This window comes from Besnoitia besnoiti, chromosome I, assembly GCF_002563875.1.
Source record: "Besnoitia besnoiti strain Bb-Ger1 chromosome I, whole genome shotgun sequence".
Lineage (NCBI taxonomy): Eukaryota > Apicomplexa > Conoidasida > Eucoccidiorida > Sarcocystidae > Besnoitia > Besnoitia besnoiti.
This window is the reverse complement of record NC_042356.1, coordinates 7965592-7983732: the sequence shown is the minus strand read 5'-3', so window position 1 is coordinate 7983732 and position 18141 is coordinate 7965592. Positions and strand designations below refer to the sequence as shown.

The 18141-nt window shown below is 59.7% G+C and overlaps 2 protein-coding genes across 2 annotated transcripts; both read left to right on the top strand.

Annotated features, from left to right (window-relative positions):
* Positions 1-2290: 2290 nt before the first annotated feature.
* Positions 2291-8693, top strand: BESB_011210 (uncharacterized protein; the record flags this gene model as incomplete). Its single annotated transcript, XM_029359875.1, has 3 exons — positions 2291-2445; positions 3371-3461; positions 4275-8693. The coding sequence occupies 3 exons, from the start codon at positions 2291-2293 to the stop codon at positions 8691-8693; spliced, it is 4665 nt and encodes a 1554-aa protein (XP_029222788.1).
* Positions 8694-12936: 4243 nt separating this feature from the next.
* BESB_011200 (ATPase/histidine kinase/DNA gyrase B/HSP90 domain-containing protein) lies at positions 12937-16993 on the top strand (the record flags this gene model as incomplete). The annotated part of the gene is made up of 3 exons (XM_029359874.1): positions 12937-15781; positions 16146-16275; positions 16579-16993. The coding sequence occupies 3 exons, from the start codon at positions 12937-12939 to the stop codon at positions 16991-16993; spliced, it is 3390 nt and encodes a 1129-aa protein (XP_029222787.1).
* Positions 16994-18141: the final 1148 nt, after the last annotated feature.

Genomic DNA, 18141 nt, shown 5'->3' with positions numbered 1-18141 from the left:
AAACGTCTCGTTGACATTGCTCATGTCGACACGAGGTAGAGCGAACTAGAGCACCCGGTGAGTTCGAGCCACGAACCGTTAGCAAGTCAGGTTTTGAGGGAGTTGTACAAGATAAAATTTCTCCGCTGGGTCTCGCTCCGCAGCCATCTCCCCCTGACTGTTTTCGTTTCAGTTTTGCCCAACGCATTGCATGAAAAAAAGGAAAACAAGCCCTGTGGAACGACATCCATTTTTGCTTCCGTGAGCACCTCCGCACGTCTTCCGGCCGCACCGCGGACGTCCTCAGTGGAGGCGCTGCATCAGACTCTGTCTTCGGCAGCCAGCCACCCGAAGCAGGATTTCTCGTCGTAAAGCCGCGTGGGTGTCGCCCTGAGCAAAGCATGTCTCTATCGTGGAATTATGGAAAAACTCGGGGCAAATACAGCACACCGGATGGAAAAATTTGTTTCCCGAAGGAATCAGTGAGGGGCGAATGACAAAGTTCCCCCGAACAGAACGGAAGAAGCAAGAAGATAAAAACAGGCCGGAAAATACTCTGCTTCCCAGCGTGTTCAACAAGACGGCTAAGGACACTCAGGCGCAGGTATCCAAGACAACACAAATCGAAAGCAAACAGATGAAACGCGTGCAAAAAGTCGACTTGCAATGGAAAGCAGATGGCAATCTGTGTACCGATGCCGTATTCAGTATCTTGTCAGAAGCAGACTACGAACAAAGGGAACTCCGCAAGGAAAATACAGTTTGCTTTGTGATCCAAACGATGCAGCTGCGCCCCGGAGGAACGGAAAAACTCTAGGTAGCACTCCTATGGCACAGCTACAGCAATACATAGAAAACTGTATGAGTCGCCCTCTTGGGTATGACGTCTGACGGAATGGCGCCCACGTCCGTCGCCCGAAGTAGTACAAAAACGTAGGATTTCTCGGTAGGATGCAACCACCGGGCATGTTTCAGGTACCGCCCGCCGTGTTTATCGTATCAAAGCATGCACCCTTGAGAGTGACCCTGATTTGTATGGAAAATCACGACGGCGGATCTCCAGGATACGAACTAAAAGGTCGACAACAGGAACCAGCTTATCAACTGGTTCGTGGATCGATTCTCGCGTGTTCCGTGCATTGTCTGGCCCTTTGCCCGAAACGCCGAGACAAAATGACGAACGAAACACCTCCTGCGTCACTGACAAGAGAGCCGGGGGCTGAGGCCACTCACAAGCTCGCATCGCGCAGGAGGTCTGTGGTAGTAGCGATGACAACAGCAGTGTGCATATTGCTAACATAGAGAACTGGTGAAGATTTTTCCTATAGATACTGAAAACGGTGCTAGCATCAGACATAGAATCATAGACCTGTACTGGATGCCAGAACGGGCATTTTGAATGACAGCGTCAATATATGTATGTTTGTATAAAAAAAGCGGCAAGGAGTGATGACAGCGTACACACCACCGAGACAGAGGAACCAAAAAATTACAGTTAATTTATAAGAAAGGTAGCGTCTATTTCACAGCTGCAAACGCACTAGTGTCTTTATAAAGATGCGTATGAAGGAAATGCCCCGTGTTTAGGCTTAGTTAAAGAAGCTTAGCGCGTGGTGGATGCCTGGGTACGAGAAGGCTGGCTTTTGTTCGCAGGCTCGTCCTCGACAAGGAAGCGAATTTTCCCGCAGTTGGTGTGGCATCTAAGGCAAACATCCGTTGGTCATACTGGAGTACCTCTCTGAATTGAACATGCTGACTACTGTATAAGCAGACTCCGGATGCCTGTGGTTTGTGGAAGATCACTCATATCACATTGTGTGAGCCCGCCTGGCAGCCATCCGTCCATGATGGGACTACCTGTCAATTGAGGGTTGTAAAGCTTTAGCGGCAGCGCGTTGTTCAGAATGCGTCCGTATACAAGTAATCTCGCGATTCGCAACGCTAAATTTTTCTCTTCTGTAGAATTCGGATGTTCCTACATTCCTATTGTCCAACACATGTATGTCGTCGGTTTCGGTGCGCTTCTCGAGCTACCGTCACACACGGAGAGCCCTTACTTTGGCCGGCAAAGGTACAGCTGGTGCTCAACCCGAATATGTCGCGCCGTGCGAGGCAAGGCAACGCTCTGGTCTCATGAAGAAGACCGCACAGCGCAACAAAGCAGCCCAGTGTTTGCCGTCTCTGGAACACACGTGATCTTGCGGAGAAAATAGAACGCTTGCAGCAGTTTTGCGAGCATATCTGTTTTCGACCTCCTACAACGGAAACAGCGACCAACCAACGAGACCGATTAGATCATCTCATCCCTGACATGTCTCGTGAGACATTGTCATACGATTCGACTTCTCCCAAGTTGACCACTAGTCTTTGTCCTCGCTCTCTCGCTCCATCATACAAGCGATTCGTCATTAGCGTGAAAGTTTCTGGCCCACACTCGGGAGTGACAGAGGGATCCCAAGTAGACCAGTAAGATTTTCCCGAGAGCGGGCAAGCAAGAGCTCTCTGAGAGATTTCGGAAAGTGCCGTTCCGCGCTGTTCGGGAAACATATCTATTGGTGGCAGTCCGTTAAAATTCGTCCAGACGTACCTTTTCGGTGCCCCTGCGCCTGCAGGTCCCGCCATTCCTGTGCATAGCAGTAAATGACCACACGACTTTTCACGCAAGAAAGCTGGGCGTTCTCCCAGAAATCAGCATATATTTTTTTTCCTATTTCCAGAGTGTCGAATTCAAAGGGGGTTGCGTTGTACGCGCTGAGCAGAAAAGTGATAGCTGTTTCAGAAGGTCTTCACTGCTTCCAGATTTTCCGTTACCTGGGATCCGTGCGGGCGCCACGAATATCGTCGTATGATTCAAAACGCCGTGCATTCAAGGGTATAATTGTCTGAAGTCGAGTTTCCTGACCGAAAGTTTCCACATCGCGCGTTACTGATCTCGCCCTACCGCTGCCTCTTCGACGAGTGCCAGAATTCTTTATGACCCCTCCTGCAGGTCCCTGGCTCAATGAATACTGTTCTGCGGACATCCGCTCTCGTTCTAACTACTGCAGGCTGAGTATACCTCCTCATTCGAAGGTTCCCAGTGTCGTGATCAGGGGTATATTACCGTTGAAGGGTTTCCTTGCCGAAGAATAGCAGCTTTCTTCCCTCGTGCCTCTTGATGTTCCAGGACCCATTCTACCAGCCAGCAAGAATCTATTTTGCGTACTTCGCCGTTCATCAGTCCTCGCACGGAGTACCCCTTTGCTGATGGGTGAAGAGCATTCGACACGTGGCGTGTACGTGTGTACACAGGCAACCATGTAGCAAATATTGCTATAAATACATTGGTTTTACTTACAAGCTGGAGACGATGCCCTCTCTCGATTTTTTCCGTTCCCTCGGAGGGTGGCAGCGTAGGCCTCGCACAGGTCGTTCTGCTGTCCATGTCTTGCCTGCTGCGCACGAACGGATGGCGCTATGTGATGGCGAAGCAGAGATGCCTGGTGATGGCGCATTTGAAAGCTCATTCGTTGAGAGGCAACCCAGGGGTGCCTGCGCTGGACACTGGAACCGCTGTCTCGCTTTCATTACCCGCCAGAAAGCGTGTCAGCCTTCGGCCAGAGGTGATGTTGTCTCGGCGAAGCGGCAAGACCCTGCGAACGGTCCCAGGTTGCACAGAGAAAGACTCCTGAAGAGAGTTGTGAGGCTCACCAAAGCTTATCGTCCTAGTCATGCAGCCAACGTGAGAAGGAACGCTCCCAGGAAGCCGCAAGCCAAGGAAAATCGCCTTCAGGTGTGTTGCGAGTCCACGGCGATCATCACAGCAGACGCCCCTCTATATACTCACGCAAGCAAGAATACGCGTACACTATGTATTCACATGCCCAGAGGCATGCTGCGTATGCACCTGAGATGTCTACCTGCATTCGAGCAAACTGAATAAAAGGCATCAGCGTACGAAGTTGTGTGAGGTGTACGTAGCTAGGCGCGCATGCCTTCATGCGTAGACAGGCACACTTTGCTGAACTGCGTTGCCCTTGATCGACTGGAAAAAAGAGTACGCCAGGGAGGCGATCCTCCCAGAGGTAGAGCGTCACTACGTACACCGTACCGAAGAGTAGCTGCATGCGGCCGTTTGCCTACCTGGCTCGTGGAACGCAGCCGCCGCCGGGCGATTCGCGATTCTCCGCCTTGAGACAGGAGGGGGGGTGCGACGACGCCTGGCACACTGAGCTTGTGGCGTCGTCGGCATTAAGCTTCTTCCCTTCGATAGACTCTAGTCGTCCCTGTGTGCGCCATCGTTCGTGCGCTCCCAGACCGAGAAAGGGGGGCAGCAACAGCCTCCTGCGCTCGTCCCGGGGGCCGCCCCAGGCCGGCTCTCAGCTGCAGGCAGAAATCGCCCATCGCCTGACTGCGTTCCATGCCTGGCTGTCTACGGAGAGTCTCTCCTGGACGGCCCGTGTGGAGGCGGCCTCGATGAGGATGCATGCCATCAGAGCTCAGAATGGTGTTCGTCGGCTCCTTTTCATGCCTCGGAACAGAGATCCGACACTGAGGGATCTGAGAGCCAAGGGAGACCTTATTCAGATTACCGGGAGGACGGGGCCTGCGTCGCGAGGTATTCCTGCCTCAGAGACCCTGCCTCGGCGGGCGCTGTTTACGGCGGCGCCGCGCACACTCTTTTCAAGCCTGTGAACCTTCATCCCAAGGAACCATGTATGGCCAATAGGTTCACGTTCCAGGGCAACTCAGTCTGCATGCGTAGACATGACTCCACGCCGGTCGAACACATGGCTCAGAGCGCTGCTTCTACGGTCGACGGGCGTCTTCTGACTAGTGTCCCCGCCGCTCTGAAGCAAGCGGGTTTCCCTAGAGGGTCATACCTGTGGCACGAGGAACCCAGCGGGGGGACTCCACGATCGCTGTCGTCTCTTCAAAAGCAGCGTGGCCCAATAGAGGGCGACGGGCGCACCTCCAGAACGTCCTCCTTTCTCTACCTGGAGGCCCAAGAAGGAGACATGTTGTGTGCGGTGGAGCCTGCCTCCAGAGACGGAGACGAAGGGTCGTCGTCGCCTTGCAGCTTCGCAGTGTCTCTTCTCTCGGCGGGGAGTCGCGCGAGCAGTGCGAGTCGAGCCAGCTTCCCCGCTTCGCCCGCGTTCAACTTCGCCTCCGCCGGTGAGGGGCTGATGGAGGTGTCTGAGGGCCCCGGGGGACTGACGGCTCTCAACGAGCCGCTCGCTGCGGAGGAATCCCTGAAAATCGAGGACGTGAACACGAGTCAGGGGCTTGCATGCGCGACGCCGGCTTCAGCGCTGCCTCCACGCCGCTCTCTTGACAGCGACCCGACGACACCGCAGTCGCGCTCCGGTATTCCAGTGGCGGAGGCCTTCCCGCGTGTCCGCCTCCCGTCTCGGTGGGAGACAGCTGCAGAGGCGGAGGGCGACTCCAGGTCACCGCTGCCAGGCTCGGATTCGGCCTGCAAAGACGGTTGCGCAGGGCCTCAGGAGGAGAGTGTTTCAGGTGATACTCGAGCCCCAAGTCTTTGCGTGAGGAGGCACAACGAACCAGGGCGAATGACCGGCGATGCCAGCGAAGTCGACAGCCACTCCCCTCTTCTCGTTGCCATCGGGAACCAACAAGCGTCCTCCGCTTTGATCTCGGAATTGCAGGAGGGCGCAGAAAAGAGCCAAACGCCTGCGTCGCCGGGAGACGGCTGCAGCGGCGGCGTCTGCTCTCCAAGCTCAGGCAGCGCAGCCGGCTCCGCATCCTCCCCCACAGCCACAGATGTTGCTGTCTCTCTGGCCGCCGGCAGATCCGTGCCCTGCCCTGCAGCCGCTTCTCCGCAGTCATCACGAGAGTTCCTCTCTCCCCTGCCAGCGTGCCAGGGTCGCGCGAACTCAACGGCGTCAGGCAGCGGCGCGGCGAGCAGCGGTGCGTCTGTGCTGCTGGCGTCGGCCCTGGCAGACGTCGCATCCTTCGTCTCCGTTGGAGAAGAGCCGCCTCCTCCCCCCTCGCCCTCGACGTCCTCCCCTGACCAGCAGGCTTCAACAGCCGAACGAATCCTCCCAAAGGTGTCCGCCCCCCCCGAAACTAGCGCTGGCCGCCAGGCGCGAGAACAAGCTGTACCCGGGCCGGCGAGCGGCGATCGCGGGGCCGCTCGCCCATCCCTGGAAACAGAAGAGAGCAAAACAGTCGAGTCGGGGGCTCGTGGGGAGTCCCCCCCGCTGCATGCCCCAGAGAATTCCTCCAGAGATCCAGATGGCACGGCGCCCGAAAGCACGCGGCGATCCACGAACCGTGGGCAGCCTCCATCAGGCGGGGCTTCTTCTTCAGGTCTGGACAAGCGCGCGGGAGTCGATGCTGCAGCGCCTGAGGCCGTGCCTCCATCGGCGTCAGGGCCAGAAGACCGCGAGCGGAGCGGAGCCGCCCTAGTGCTGGCGACAGGCGATGCGGCGGAGATCACGAGAGGCGCCGACTCCCAAGTGCCTACGACTGAGGGAATGGCGTGCACAGAAGACAGCGAGGCTGACGAAGACGACGAGGCGCGAGATGCTACAGAATGCCCAGACTCTGGCGCTCCAGCGGAGTCTTTGACAGCGGCGGAGAGAGTGCTGGCGTCTGTCGGGAGGAGCATGACTACGGCGATCGAACTGGGGGCGGCCTCACTGGTTGATTTCGTAACTCAGACCCTCTCGGACTTGGCGGCGGCTCCAGATGCCTCTTCTCAGCTGCATGCGCGGGCCGCGGGTCCCGCTTCGTCGTGGCGGGGGGAGCGACTGGACGATGCATCAAGGCTGGCCTCCTTCCGGGGTCCATTCGCCGAGCATGCGGCAGCCGCGAGCCGCCCGCGATCCTGCTCTCCCTCTGTATTGCGGCTGCAGCGTGTCCGGGCGTCTGATGGCCATCCACTTCATTCTGGAGACTCGGCTTGCGGTGGCTTCACCCAACCGTTTACCCAGCCGTTTGCGCCAGTCGCTAACAGCTCGGCGGAGTTTCCATCGAGTTGCATGCTCTCCTGGCAGAGCACCGACGGGGGGGGACCTGGAGTCACACCGCGCCAAGCAGAGGAGGGATGCAGCCCTTCCAAGGAGAATCCGCTACTGCGTCCTCCATCGCGGCCGGCAGTGCGGCGGCTGCCCCCCCTGCCGCCTCGCCGGGGCTCCGCGGAAGCCAGCCGCGGCCTCGCGCAGGCTCGCCTGCGCGCGTCTCCTGAAGGCCTCAACGAGTCGAGGTTCCGGGCAAAGTCCGCCATGAATCGGCGCCCGCGGACGCCTCCCTGCGTCCCTGCTGTGCCTCCGCACCCTGTGGCGTCTGGTACGGGCTCACGAGCCGCGGCGGCAGAAGTGGCGGTCTCACAACTCTGCTTCGACGCGAGGCTCGCGAGCGCAATGAGAGCGGAGCCTCATGAGGTAGAGTCTCTCGCGCGACAGACTAGCCCGTCCGACGGTTCTCAGACCCCTCACCTGTGGCGGCCCCCGCAGTCCTCGGCTAATTTCTACACCCGAGGCCCGCCGCCTGTGTCACCGATGAGACCTCAAGATACGGATTATCGGGTCGCGCCCAGGCGCCATTCGTTTGCATTCCCCAGCTCGGCCTTCAGTCTTCGCGTTTCAGACACGGGCGGTCCTCGCTTCTCTGGGCATTCGTTGACGTCTCACGACGGCGGTTTCTACCCGACCTGCTCTCCAGCGAGCTTGATGGATCGCGAGGGACTCTTAAAGATCGATGCTCTACACCACGCGGCCGCCGCCTTCTCGCCCGCTGATCATGCAGCCTCCGCAAAAAGAGCTGTCTTGTTCGCCTACCCTGCAGTACCAGTTTACCCTTCGGCGCCAGGCTTCCCAGTAGGCCCTCGCATCGCCCCAGTGGAGCCGCGGGCCCCGTCCCCCAGCGTGCAATACAGCGTAGGTCCTAGGCTCCAGCTGCCTCAGCCCATTTCTCACCGTCTCGGCGGCGTGCGCTGTGTCACGCCATCAAACGCCGCAACATGCCGCATGAGGTCTGGTTCCGCTCCTGTTTCCACTGCGCCAAGTTCTGTTAACGCGTACAGTGCATGCGGTCACCGAAGCGTCCGCAACGCGGGCGAGACTGCCGTGGTAAGTCAGACAGTCATGGGCGCGAGAAGCACCGGCGGTCAATTTGGCGGAGGTCAGGGCCTCCAGCCTTGCCGGCTCCTCCGACACAGCACCGATATGCAGCACAGAGGTGTCTGTGAAAGGCCTATGGCGCAGGACGGCGGAGAAGCTCCCGATTCGCAGAGATGTCAGCGCGAGTCAACCAGCCAGATGTGTGCACAAGAGTGCCCAATATCTGCAGCACCTGGCAGCCAGTTGGAAGCGGCAGCGGACGCAATCCGCACCCCAAGAGAAGTTCCGTGCGCGTGGACTTCCTACGCACCAAATGGACAACGGCCGCGCGAGTACAAAAAACCGCCATCGCCGCTGCGGGCGCGCTGGCTGCGAGAGGAGCTTTGCCGGCAGGCGGAGGCGGGGTTGTTGCGGAGAGAAAACTTTCCTATGGAGGAGTTCCAAGATCTCGTGGAACCCTTCGAGGTCGTGAATATCGGAGGCGTGAACGTTTATAAACTCGAGGCAGGATGGCAAGGTCCCGACTCTGTGCCGCCAAGCCAAGAATGGGTAGAGCGGAACCACATCGAAGGGACCGAGTTTACGGCCAACCTCGAGGCGATTACCGATGTAGCAAATGCACTCTACGCCTCTCCATTTCCGAACTAACGTGCGCGCGGGGGGTGCGGAACGTTCCCAGCGCGGAGGATGGGATTTTTTCGCCTGAGGCGGGTGTACACGAGACCTCCAGGGGACGGGATGCCTTATGCTTTACCGTTCGTCAATATGCCCGCTTTTCTTGCAACACACCGAATATCCTCAGCAGTGGAGTGCATGGCGATTACAGAAACGTTTTCGTTTTAGATGCCATTGTAGGCTCATAGCCATGGGCAGGCAGAGTTCTCTGTCGCGGAGTGATACTCTCGGGCAGACCGTACTGGGCTGTGTACGATGGAGAGGTTCACTCCCCCAAAATGCACGATGAGCTCGGCAAACCCCCTTCCATTCGGAAATCTACTTTGCTTTAGTGGCTCTCGACCCGATACTGGTTCAGCCAGACGCCCTCCAATGGAGTAGCTCCCTGGGCTGTGTGATTCGCCGCCTTGTGAGTGAGAGCTACAGCCAGGCTAATGCGCTCTTTCTGACGCATCCAGTATTAGTGCCTATGAGCGTACTCCTGTGTGTGGGACAGTTAGAAGAGGATTCCCGCTCGACGAATTCGTGTTTTCTGCGCCGTTAACTAATGCGAGATATTGCAGCAGCAAAGGACACGGCAAGTACCAGCTCAGAGAGCTCCCAAAAAGCAGAACATACCGATTGTCAACCACCAGCGAGCGAGCGCAAAGTGAGCGTTGGCATTCCTGGTGCTGTGGTCGCCGCCATGGGCTTGCAAACTCGAACTCCCGGCAGGCGAATCCTCCACGGACTCCGCCACGGTTGCTTATGCCCTGTAACAAGAATAGGGAGCTGTGATGTTCTTTGCAGATTCTGCAAAACCTTCTGAAATCGGTGTTTCCAGCTGTGTTTCCGTATTTCCCAGCGCTTTCAAGTGAGTTTTCGTCGGCGGCTGATCTACGTTCGCTCTCTGGAGCACAGCACAGAACATGGGTTTGTCCGCAGGACGCACCAAGCCCGTCACTCTCTGCATAATTCGCTGCTGCCAGAAACGCGGTTTTCGAGTTCCTGAAAAGGGAACCGGCAGTCTCGAACGTGGGGAAAAACTGCTCTCTTCGTTCCAGGCGCTCAAAGTCTGCTGCGGCGTGACGGGCAGAACTCCGCTCGCGTGGTGCGCCGGAACACACGACGACCGGGAGGCGCCTTTTCGAAGCCTGCGGGCTGGGCGCTGCGCGGTTGCAGGCGGCTGCTCAACTCTAAGTTTTGAATCGCAGACTTGCACGGTATGGTCTGGCGTCCTGTCCACGGAATCTTGCTTTAGAAGAGCGTTCTCCACGCCCCAAGAGGTGACGGGTGAACCCATGCTTCTGACCCCCTGGCGATACGAGTTACGCTGCCTGCGCTGATAGAGACGAACCCAGATGCGTTCGCACGCAGCTGCGCCAACCCGCGCCTAGCATGCGAGAGTGAATTGAGCAGGCACAGTCGTCGCGTCGCGTTCCCTCGTCGTCTGTCGGCTACGCCGGACGAGGCGTCCTGCGACTGTGAGCCCTCGTCCTGCTTCGCCTGTCAGGCTACATGCCGACGGCCGCTTTCCGTGGGTGTTTTTGTCTTGTTTTTGATCCAGACGTCGAAACACATGGCCTTGTAACCCGCAATCAAGGTGCGACTCACAATCTGCCTCTCGCGGCTGGCCTTTCAACGTAAAAAAGCGCGGCCTGCGGCTGGGTGTCCGCCGCAAACGCGCACGATGCCGCGGAAACGCCGCGACTACCATCCCTCCTTCGCTCCTGCTGCCGCCGACTTCTGCTCTGAGCGGCGGCCTCCGCGTTCCTGCGTCTTTTTCGCCTAGTCCATGCCCTGCGCACTTCGATTTCGGGCCAGGCGACGTTTTGTGGTCCTGCAAGCGGAGAATTGTTTCTGTTGTCTGTTTTCTCTAATCTGCGTCTCTGGTCGTCTTCCCGCGACAACAGCCTGCTCCACTTTCCCTCAGCCGCGACTTCCAGACGGGCCACCCCGCGCCTCCTCTCTGCAGTTCGCGGTGTTTTTCGATTCCCAGTCTTCTCTGGGACATTCGGGTCGGTGTAGAAGTTCTTTCGCTTTTTTAAGATGAACGAACTGACAGACAAGCTGTGGTGCTGCCGTGCCTGGAGCGCCGTTTCCCTCGGTGCCTGGCATAAAGCGGCGTGGCCTACTACTGGGAGAGCCAACAGATTCAAAAACGCCACTTCTCGGCCGAGTCACAATTGGGGACCTTGCTTCTCTGTGTTGTAATCTAACCCTTCGTTTCTCGCGGCAATGATTGGTCAAGCGCTCTCGCGGTGTACTTGTGCGGCGCCCTGTCCCGTTCATCTCTGTTTATCCCCCGTCGCTTCTTCTGCTCTATTACAAGTAGGAGCGGCGCCCCTCTCTGTTCTTTCTGCTCACTAACTCCGCACTTGGACGTGCAGTGCAAGCACACCAGTTGTTTCCTTTGTACTCGTTGCCAAGCTGGCGACTGTGTATCGTCGCGAGATCGGTACGAGAGACCCGTTTTTCCTGTCCAGCTGCGCTCCTCTCTGTTCTGCGCCGCTTGTCGGTCGTAGACGCTGCAGCCTTCTGCCTCTATTCTGTCGCAGGCTCATTTCCATGTTTTAGACCGTACTCTCTCTGTGGGTCGGTGCGATGATTCGGAATTTCGGAGCTGAAGCGCGTGATCCGTGTTTGTCAACCCTTGCTGTGATTTGTTTGTCCCTTCCTGGTATCCTCCAGATCTGGGGACTGTCGCGTCTGCAGCGCTTGTTTCCTTTTCGTCGAGGGCTTTTTTTTTTCTAAGAGGCAGTTTGCCTAGTAGCTGAGGGCCGGCGCGTCGGCCTACTCCCCTTTGTTTTGTAGCTCCATCCGTTTCAGCCGTTTGTAGACAAACCCATTGTCTGCAGGACTCTGCGCCCGCGTGTTCGAACTGACCCTTTGTTTCTTGCCCTGTGGCTGGGGAACGCCACGCGGGCCGTCTCGCTCTCGCGTGCGCGTCCGTTTTCGATCCACCTCCCGGAGAACTGTGCGTTTTGTCGGTTTCTGTGGTCTGGAAAGATGACAGGCCTTCTGCGAGGCCGGGAGCGGCCGCGTAGGCAGCTCACTGCTGCGTGGCACTAGCGTTGTGTTTTGTCGCTGCTTTCTCATCAAAGCAGTGAACCTTTGCCGTGTGTGTCTTCTTAATGCGTAGTCTCTCCGGGGCTGCGTGCTGTGGGGGACGACTCTGCAGCTGCAGACGGCGTCTGCCCGTGTAGTGTGTCCCGTGATCTTCACTGCATGCGCGCTTTTCTTGTGTCCCCCTGTGCACGAGGATGCCTTTGCATGGATCTGTAGTTTTGCGAATGTGCATACATATGTCCAACCTAATCGCGTCGCGGCTTTTCCGGCGAGGCGGTGCAGGGGTTGCCAGAGTTTTGAGGGGGGGGTGGGGCGAAGTTCGTATTTGCTGGTCTGTATGTGTTCACCCTCTGGTTATGTCCGGCATCCTGCAGTGATTCCTCCTTTGCATTTGTTCTGCGCGGTGGTCTGCATTCCCTGCCATCTCAGTGCAAACCTCTCTGGCTGCGAATTTCCCGCGCCGTTCTCTTCTTCGAACTCAAAGTTTCCGTGCTTCTTTTCCGACAGTCAACCCTCTCGGGTCCGCGAGCGGGTAACCTGGTGACTGCGTTTTCAGCAGTCTGTTTCAGGTCCGCCGTAAGGTGTACGTACAGCCGCGTCGCTGCTCCCTCCTCCAGCGCCGTGGTGTTGAACACCGCTCTTCGTCACGCGTTGTATTTCCATGTCTTGTTGGGGAGCGGCATAGGTTAAAGCATTTTCTTCCACTTTATCTCGGCCGACTTTTCTTCCGGCAGTTGTACTACCTCTGGTGCATGTGTGTTCCTGCGGTGTTGTGTCGTCCGTTGTCCTCACATCGTCACGCGCCGCCCACACCCTTGTCCCCGCCCCCCCCTCCACCTGCAGCAGCAGGGTGTGGAACGATTCGTTTCACCTCGCCCCGCTGCGGGTTGCACCGCAAGTGCCGGGCGTCTCTATGCGGGGCTGTGCGGGTTTGTTTTTTCTTCGCCTTCCTGACTGTGATAGGGCATTTCGCGCTACTGCACAACGCCTCCCGCACGCGATTCTCCGTCGCATCGTCCTTCATCTGAAGGCGGCGTCTGTCTGCTCGCGCACTCGCGTCCTCACGGCGAGCCCGTCGGCGCGCAGCTCTGCGGGCCGACGCGTCTCTCACGGCCCACCTTTGCCGCTTCTTCTTTCACCGGTCGCCCGGGCTCCTGCATGCAAGCAAATGGTGACCTTTGCCGCTGCCGCTGCCGCGCCGGTGAGGGTGGTGCCCGCCCAGGCGCCGTCTGGGCGGAGGAACTCGGGCGATTTTGAGGTGGCTTCCACCTCCTCGTGGCCGCGCTGCCGGCCGTCGCCGGCGACTCCAGCGGCTGCAGCAGGTGAGTGTCTCCTCTTCTCCGTCTCCAGGCGGACGCGCAAGAATCTCGCCTTGCGCCCTGGGGAGGGCAGCGACGCGCTTCCTTCAAAGCCCCTCCGGGCCCGCGACGCGCGGGGCAGCTGCCCCAACCTGCTCCGCTGCGAGGGAAGAGGCCGCGCGCCTGGCGCACGCACAGCTGCTTCCCCGTACCTCCGCCGCCGGAAGGTGGGCAGCTTCGGAGAGGCCGGAGCGGGGGGCCTGGACGACTGTGCGCTGCGGCGCAAAGGCGGCGACCTCAGATATTGGTCTTGCACTTCGCTCAAGTCGCTCTGCCGCGAGTCGGGCGAGGAAGACCTCGCGGGCCTCGAGCGCGCGGGCGACGACCCCCCCGGCGTGGAGGGGCGAGAGGAAGAAGGCCTTTGCAACACGCCTGGCGGCGACCACGACATGCAGGGCGTCGGCTTCACGATGTTCCCGGGCGACGGCGAGCACGCACCCCTTCGCATCTCCCCAGAGAGAGCGGCGCCTCTGTGCGGCGGGAGCCGCGCTCTCGGCGAGCCGCTCGTTATGGCGACGACAGCGCCAGCGGCGCCCCTCCCCCCCGCTTCCCCGACCCCCGCTACGCAGGAGACGCGGGCTGCGGCAGAGTCTGAAGGCCTCGCGTTGCCAGTGAAGCCGGCGGCTGTCGTCGCCGACGGGGAGGGCGCGGACGGAAGCGCAGGCGAGGCGCCTGCGACGGAGACGACAGCCGCGCTGTCGCCCTTTGCAGACGCCAGCTCGACTGCATTATCCGACGCGAGTGACTGCGGCTTGTCCCCGCGTGCAGAGGGGGCGGGGCCGGCGTCCCCGAGCCCGGCATGCGCGTCGGAGGCCGGCGAAGAGCCCTCTGGGCGTGCGATCTCGTTGTTGCCAGCGAGTGGCCTCCTCTGCTCCAGAAGCCGCGGCCTGGTGACGCTCGCGTGCTTGGAGGCGCGCGACTCCCGGCAGTCGGCTCACAGACAAGTCGTGGAGGCGCTTTTTCCGTCGCCGCCTGCGCCGTATCTCTCGCAGCTCCTCCAGCTGCGGGATGTCTACGAGGCGGCGTTCCTGGCGCTTCGCGTGCTGCCGGAGCGATACCTTCAGCGCATTCACCAGCTCGACGCGCTGCAGGCGCTCGTGGGGCCTGGTCTGTACGCGCACTGCCCGCGACTCGCAGCGGTCCGCGCCATCTACGAGCGGAGCTACGTGTGCGTCTCAGACGGCCGGGAAGGCCTCATGGCTGAGCTCCTCGACGAGGCAACGCGCCACAGGCAGCAGCAGGAGGACGACGGCTGCGACGACGACGACGACTGGCCATCCGAGGACGCGTACCACGTTGTCTACTCGAAGCCTGTCCCGTCCGCGGCGTCCGCGGGCAAGCGCGTGACGTTCTGCCAGCCGAGCGACGGCCCAGAGCACGGCAAGGCGCAGGACGCCCCCCGGCACCCGCGCGCGACGCTCTTACTGCTCTCCGAGCAACTCCAGAACGTGAAGGTGCTTCAGGGGCAAGTAGGCCCGGATCTCCTGGCGGGCATGGCGCAGCTCGTCGAGCTGCTCGACGGCCAGACGGAGACCGACGGCGGGGAGAAGGAGGAGGGGCGCCAGAAGCAAGTCGAGAGGATTCGGCGCTTCGTGGACCATTTCCTCCACGCCTTCTTCAGCTGCCGCGTCGCGGCGGAGCTGCAGCGTGAGCACTTTCTCCGGGCTGTCGAGCTGGACGACTGCGGCGCGATTCTTTCCTCCCACGTGGCGATGGAGCACCTGATCTGTCGGGCGGCGCTCGACGCCCAGGAGCTCTCTCTGCATCATTTGGGAGTCGCGCCCGCCGTTGAAATCTACACGTCGGAGCCGCACAGAGTGGATGAAGAACTCCAGACGTTCCTTCTGGCTGCGTCGCGCTCCGAGGGGCCGTCGTCGATGGGGTGGAGTTCGCTGTCGTCGCCTGCTTCGTCGGGCGCGTGCTCGCCGATGCCCGCCAGCTACGGGCAGGTGGAGGACGGGGGCCTCTCGCGCTCGCCTTCGCCGCCTTGCCGCTCGCAGTTCGGCTCGCCGCGGGGGCAGTCCCCGCGGTCGGCGGGGCTGCCCAGCTCGGTGCGCTTCCCCTGCTTCCCGGCGTACGCGTACAGCGGCATCTTTGAGCTACTGAAGAACGCCATGCGAGCCTCGGTCGACGTGTGGACGGCGGAACGTCCGCAGCAGGGGGAGGAGGCCTCCGCCGCAGAGGGCACCCGGGCCCTGCGCGGAGCCCCGCTGCAGCCGCGCCAGCCGTTGTCGGTGGAGCTCGCCGGGCGCGCGCAGGAAGAGGGCAGCTTGACTTGTCGCAGCAGCTCGAGCGTCTATTCGAACGCGTCAGTGGCGGCGTGCGCCGTCCGCGGGCCTTGGAACCTCGTGACGCTGGGCAAGTCGCGGCGGCTGAAGCAAATCCCAGGCCGACAGCTCGTGGATCGCGAGGTCTCCAACCTGCCGCCGGACGCGGAGGACGGCGGCAAATTCCTGCGGAAAACGCGCGTAGTCCAGCTCGAAGACAACGCGCCGCCCGCCGTGAAGGTCAACATCCTCAAAGTGAACGATAGCCTCGTCATCCAAGTCGAAGACTGCGGAAAAGGTCTCACCTCCGACGAGCTGCGGCGAGTCTGGTCGTTTGCGTACTCCACGGCGCACAAAAAAGCGCCCGCGCTGCACGCCTCAGAGAAAGGTACAGCGTTCGCCCGCCAGCTGCGTCTCTCTGGAAAATCCATCTTCGCAGCAGCCGGCGACCAGGCTTTCTGCGAGGAACGCGCGTGAATGGCGGCTTTCACACATGGATTGACTCCTCGCGCGCCTCTCTGCCAGTGGCTTCGCGCACGCATTTCTGTTTATGTATATGTATCTATATCTATATGTCTAGATACATAGATAGGTAGATAGGTACGGGCATGGGTGCATTGCGGCATTCATTCGAATCTCCGAGCGTTGCAGCACGGTCTGCGCCGCTTCTGCCGCTCTCTCTGAGCGAACTTTTCTCTAACCGTTTGTGCATTTCCTTAAAATTCTGTGTATGCGGCGGTGCTTTCTTTTAGGAGTCGCGCCTGGGAGGGAGGCTGACAGAGGTGAAGCTCCGCTCCTGGCGGGTTGCGGCGTAGGCCTTCCAATGAGCCGAGTCCACGCGCAAAGTCTAGGAGGCGAAATCTTCATCGAGTCCGCGGAAGGGTAAGTGCTCACGAAGGCGGTGCTTCTTGGCAGCGCGTTGCTCTGCGGGCCTCGCTCAGGCGGAGTCTCTCGGCAAGCGCTCCCGCGTCTCTCTTCCTCGGATGGCTGTAGAGACAAATATGCACATGCAGAGATAGAGAGACAGATCGACACGTAGATACAGATACATGGATAGACGGACAGAGACTTTTTTTTTGTCGCTCTCTGAGGCGAGGATACTCCATCAGGCCCCCTTCGGTGTGCGCCCCTGCTGTGTCTTTTTTGTGTGTTGAGCGCGTTGCACTTGCGTTTGCGTGTGCGCAGCATCGGGACTTGCGCGTACATGTGCCTGTCGAATTTGCAAGAGTTTCGCGACCACGCGTTGCGCACAGAGCGGAGGAGTCACTACGACCTCTTGCAGGGTGTGCAGCTGCCCCCGCCTCTGGCCCCGGTGGAGCTCGCGGCGATTCTCTCCCCGTCGGCTGCGCCGTCGGCGGTCACCTCGTCGCTGCCGCTGAGCGGCAAGTCCGCCTCGGTCTCTTCTCTCGCATCCGCCTTCTCGCAGATGGCCAGGGACGATCCCGAGACGGACTCCGAGCGACTCACGTCGACGTGTCCCTCAACGCGGTCAGCGTCTTCGCCGCGCGCAGTCCCTTCGCTGCATCCCTTTTGCGCCTCGCCGAGCTCTCCGCTGGCGTGCGGCGCGTCGACTCCCAGCGAGGCGGACGCGAAGCTCTGAGTGAGAGCGCCCGCAGACGCCAGCGAGAAGCGCAACGCTCCGCGAGACTTGCGGGAGAGGCGGCAAGAAGAGTCTCCGCCCCCCCGAGGAAGCGGCCGCGCCGTTCTTGTAGCGGGGGACGTCGAGACAGGCTCACGGCGAAGAAGTCCTAGGGACGGGCAAGAAGAGGGCGTCGAGGAGGCGGGGAAAACCGGAATATTTCGTCCGCCATGGCAGGAAACGATGCAGTGTCGCGCGGGTCGCCCTTCACCTTGTGTCTATATACGGTGTATATATATATATATACATATTTATCGAGACCGTGAACTGCATGCTGATGTATGTCCTGAGTCGAGCAAGGCGAAGGAGGGGGGGAGGGGGGCGGTTTGTCGAAGTCCGCTCTCGACTCGTGGGGACGGCCGGGCTAGGCCGCTGTCGACCGCCCGTTCAGTATCGGACGAAAAACAGAAAATTAGTGGCGGAATAGGATTGAGTCTTTTTTTTTTCTGTTTTGTGTCGTGTGCCGTCACCCATTTGCGCTGATCTTTTATGTGTGCGCCTCTACGCATGCGTCCCTGCGTCAGCGTGTGCGCGAAGTCTTTAGCGCCGCCGTGTGGCGGCCCGGGCGCCTGGAGAGCAAGTTCCTCTTCCTCTTTTCGGCTTCCTCCCGGTGCGGCCTTTACTTCACCGCAGACGCCGAGATGTCACTTGCCGGGAGAGGTCTCATTCGTCTATTTTTTAGAAGTGAGACTGGGATGATAGTGGCCGAATCGGTCTCTGGAATCAGCGGAGGCTTAGAAAGGAGGAAGCCCGGGCTCGTTCCACGCCTTTTTTCTTTGAGTCTCTGCCTTGTGTGCGACGCAGCTGTCTAGTTCGATATGTGCACGTGTCGCTTCGCTCGCGAGAGAAAAACAGCTGTAGTCTTCACGAGCTTCTTGTGGATCCCACAAAGGCCTGGGCGCGCATAGAGTCTGAATGATGCGCGCAGCAGCTTCTCTCGGGGGCCGGCGCCGCGTTTGTGCTTCTTTTAAAGTTCGAATTCGAGGGATCGCGCAGTTTTTCACAGGGGGGGGGGGGGGACGCAGTTCGGTAGTTGAGAAGCACCATGATACGTGAATCAAAGTGAGAGGCCGACGACGTGTGACGCAATGGCCTTGTACAAAACGCCT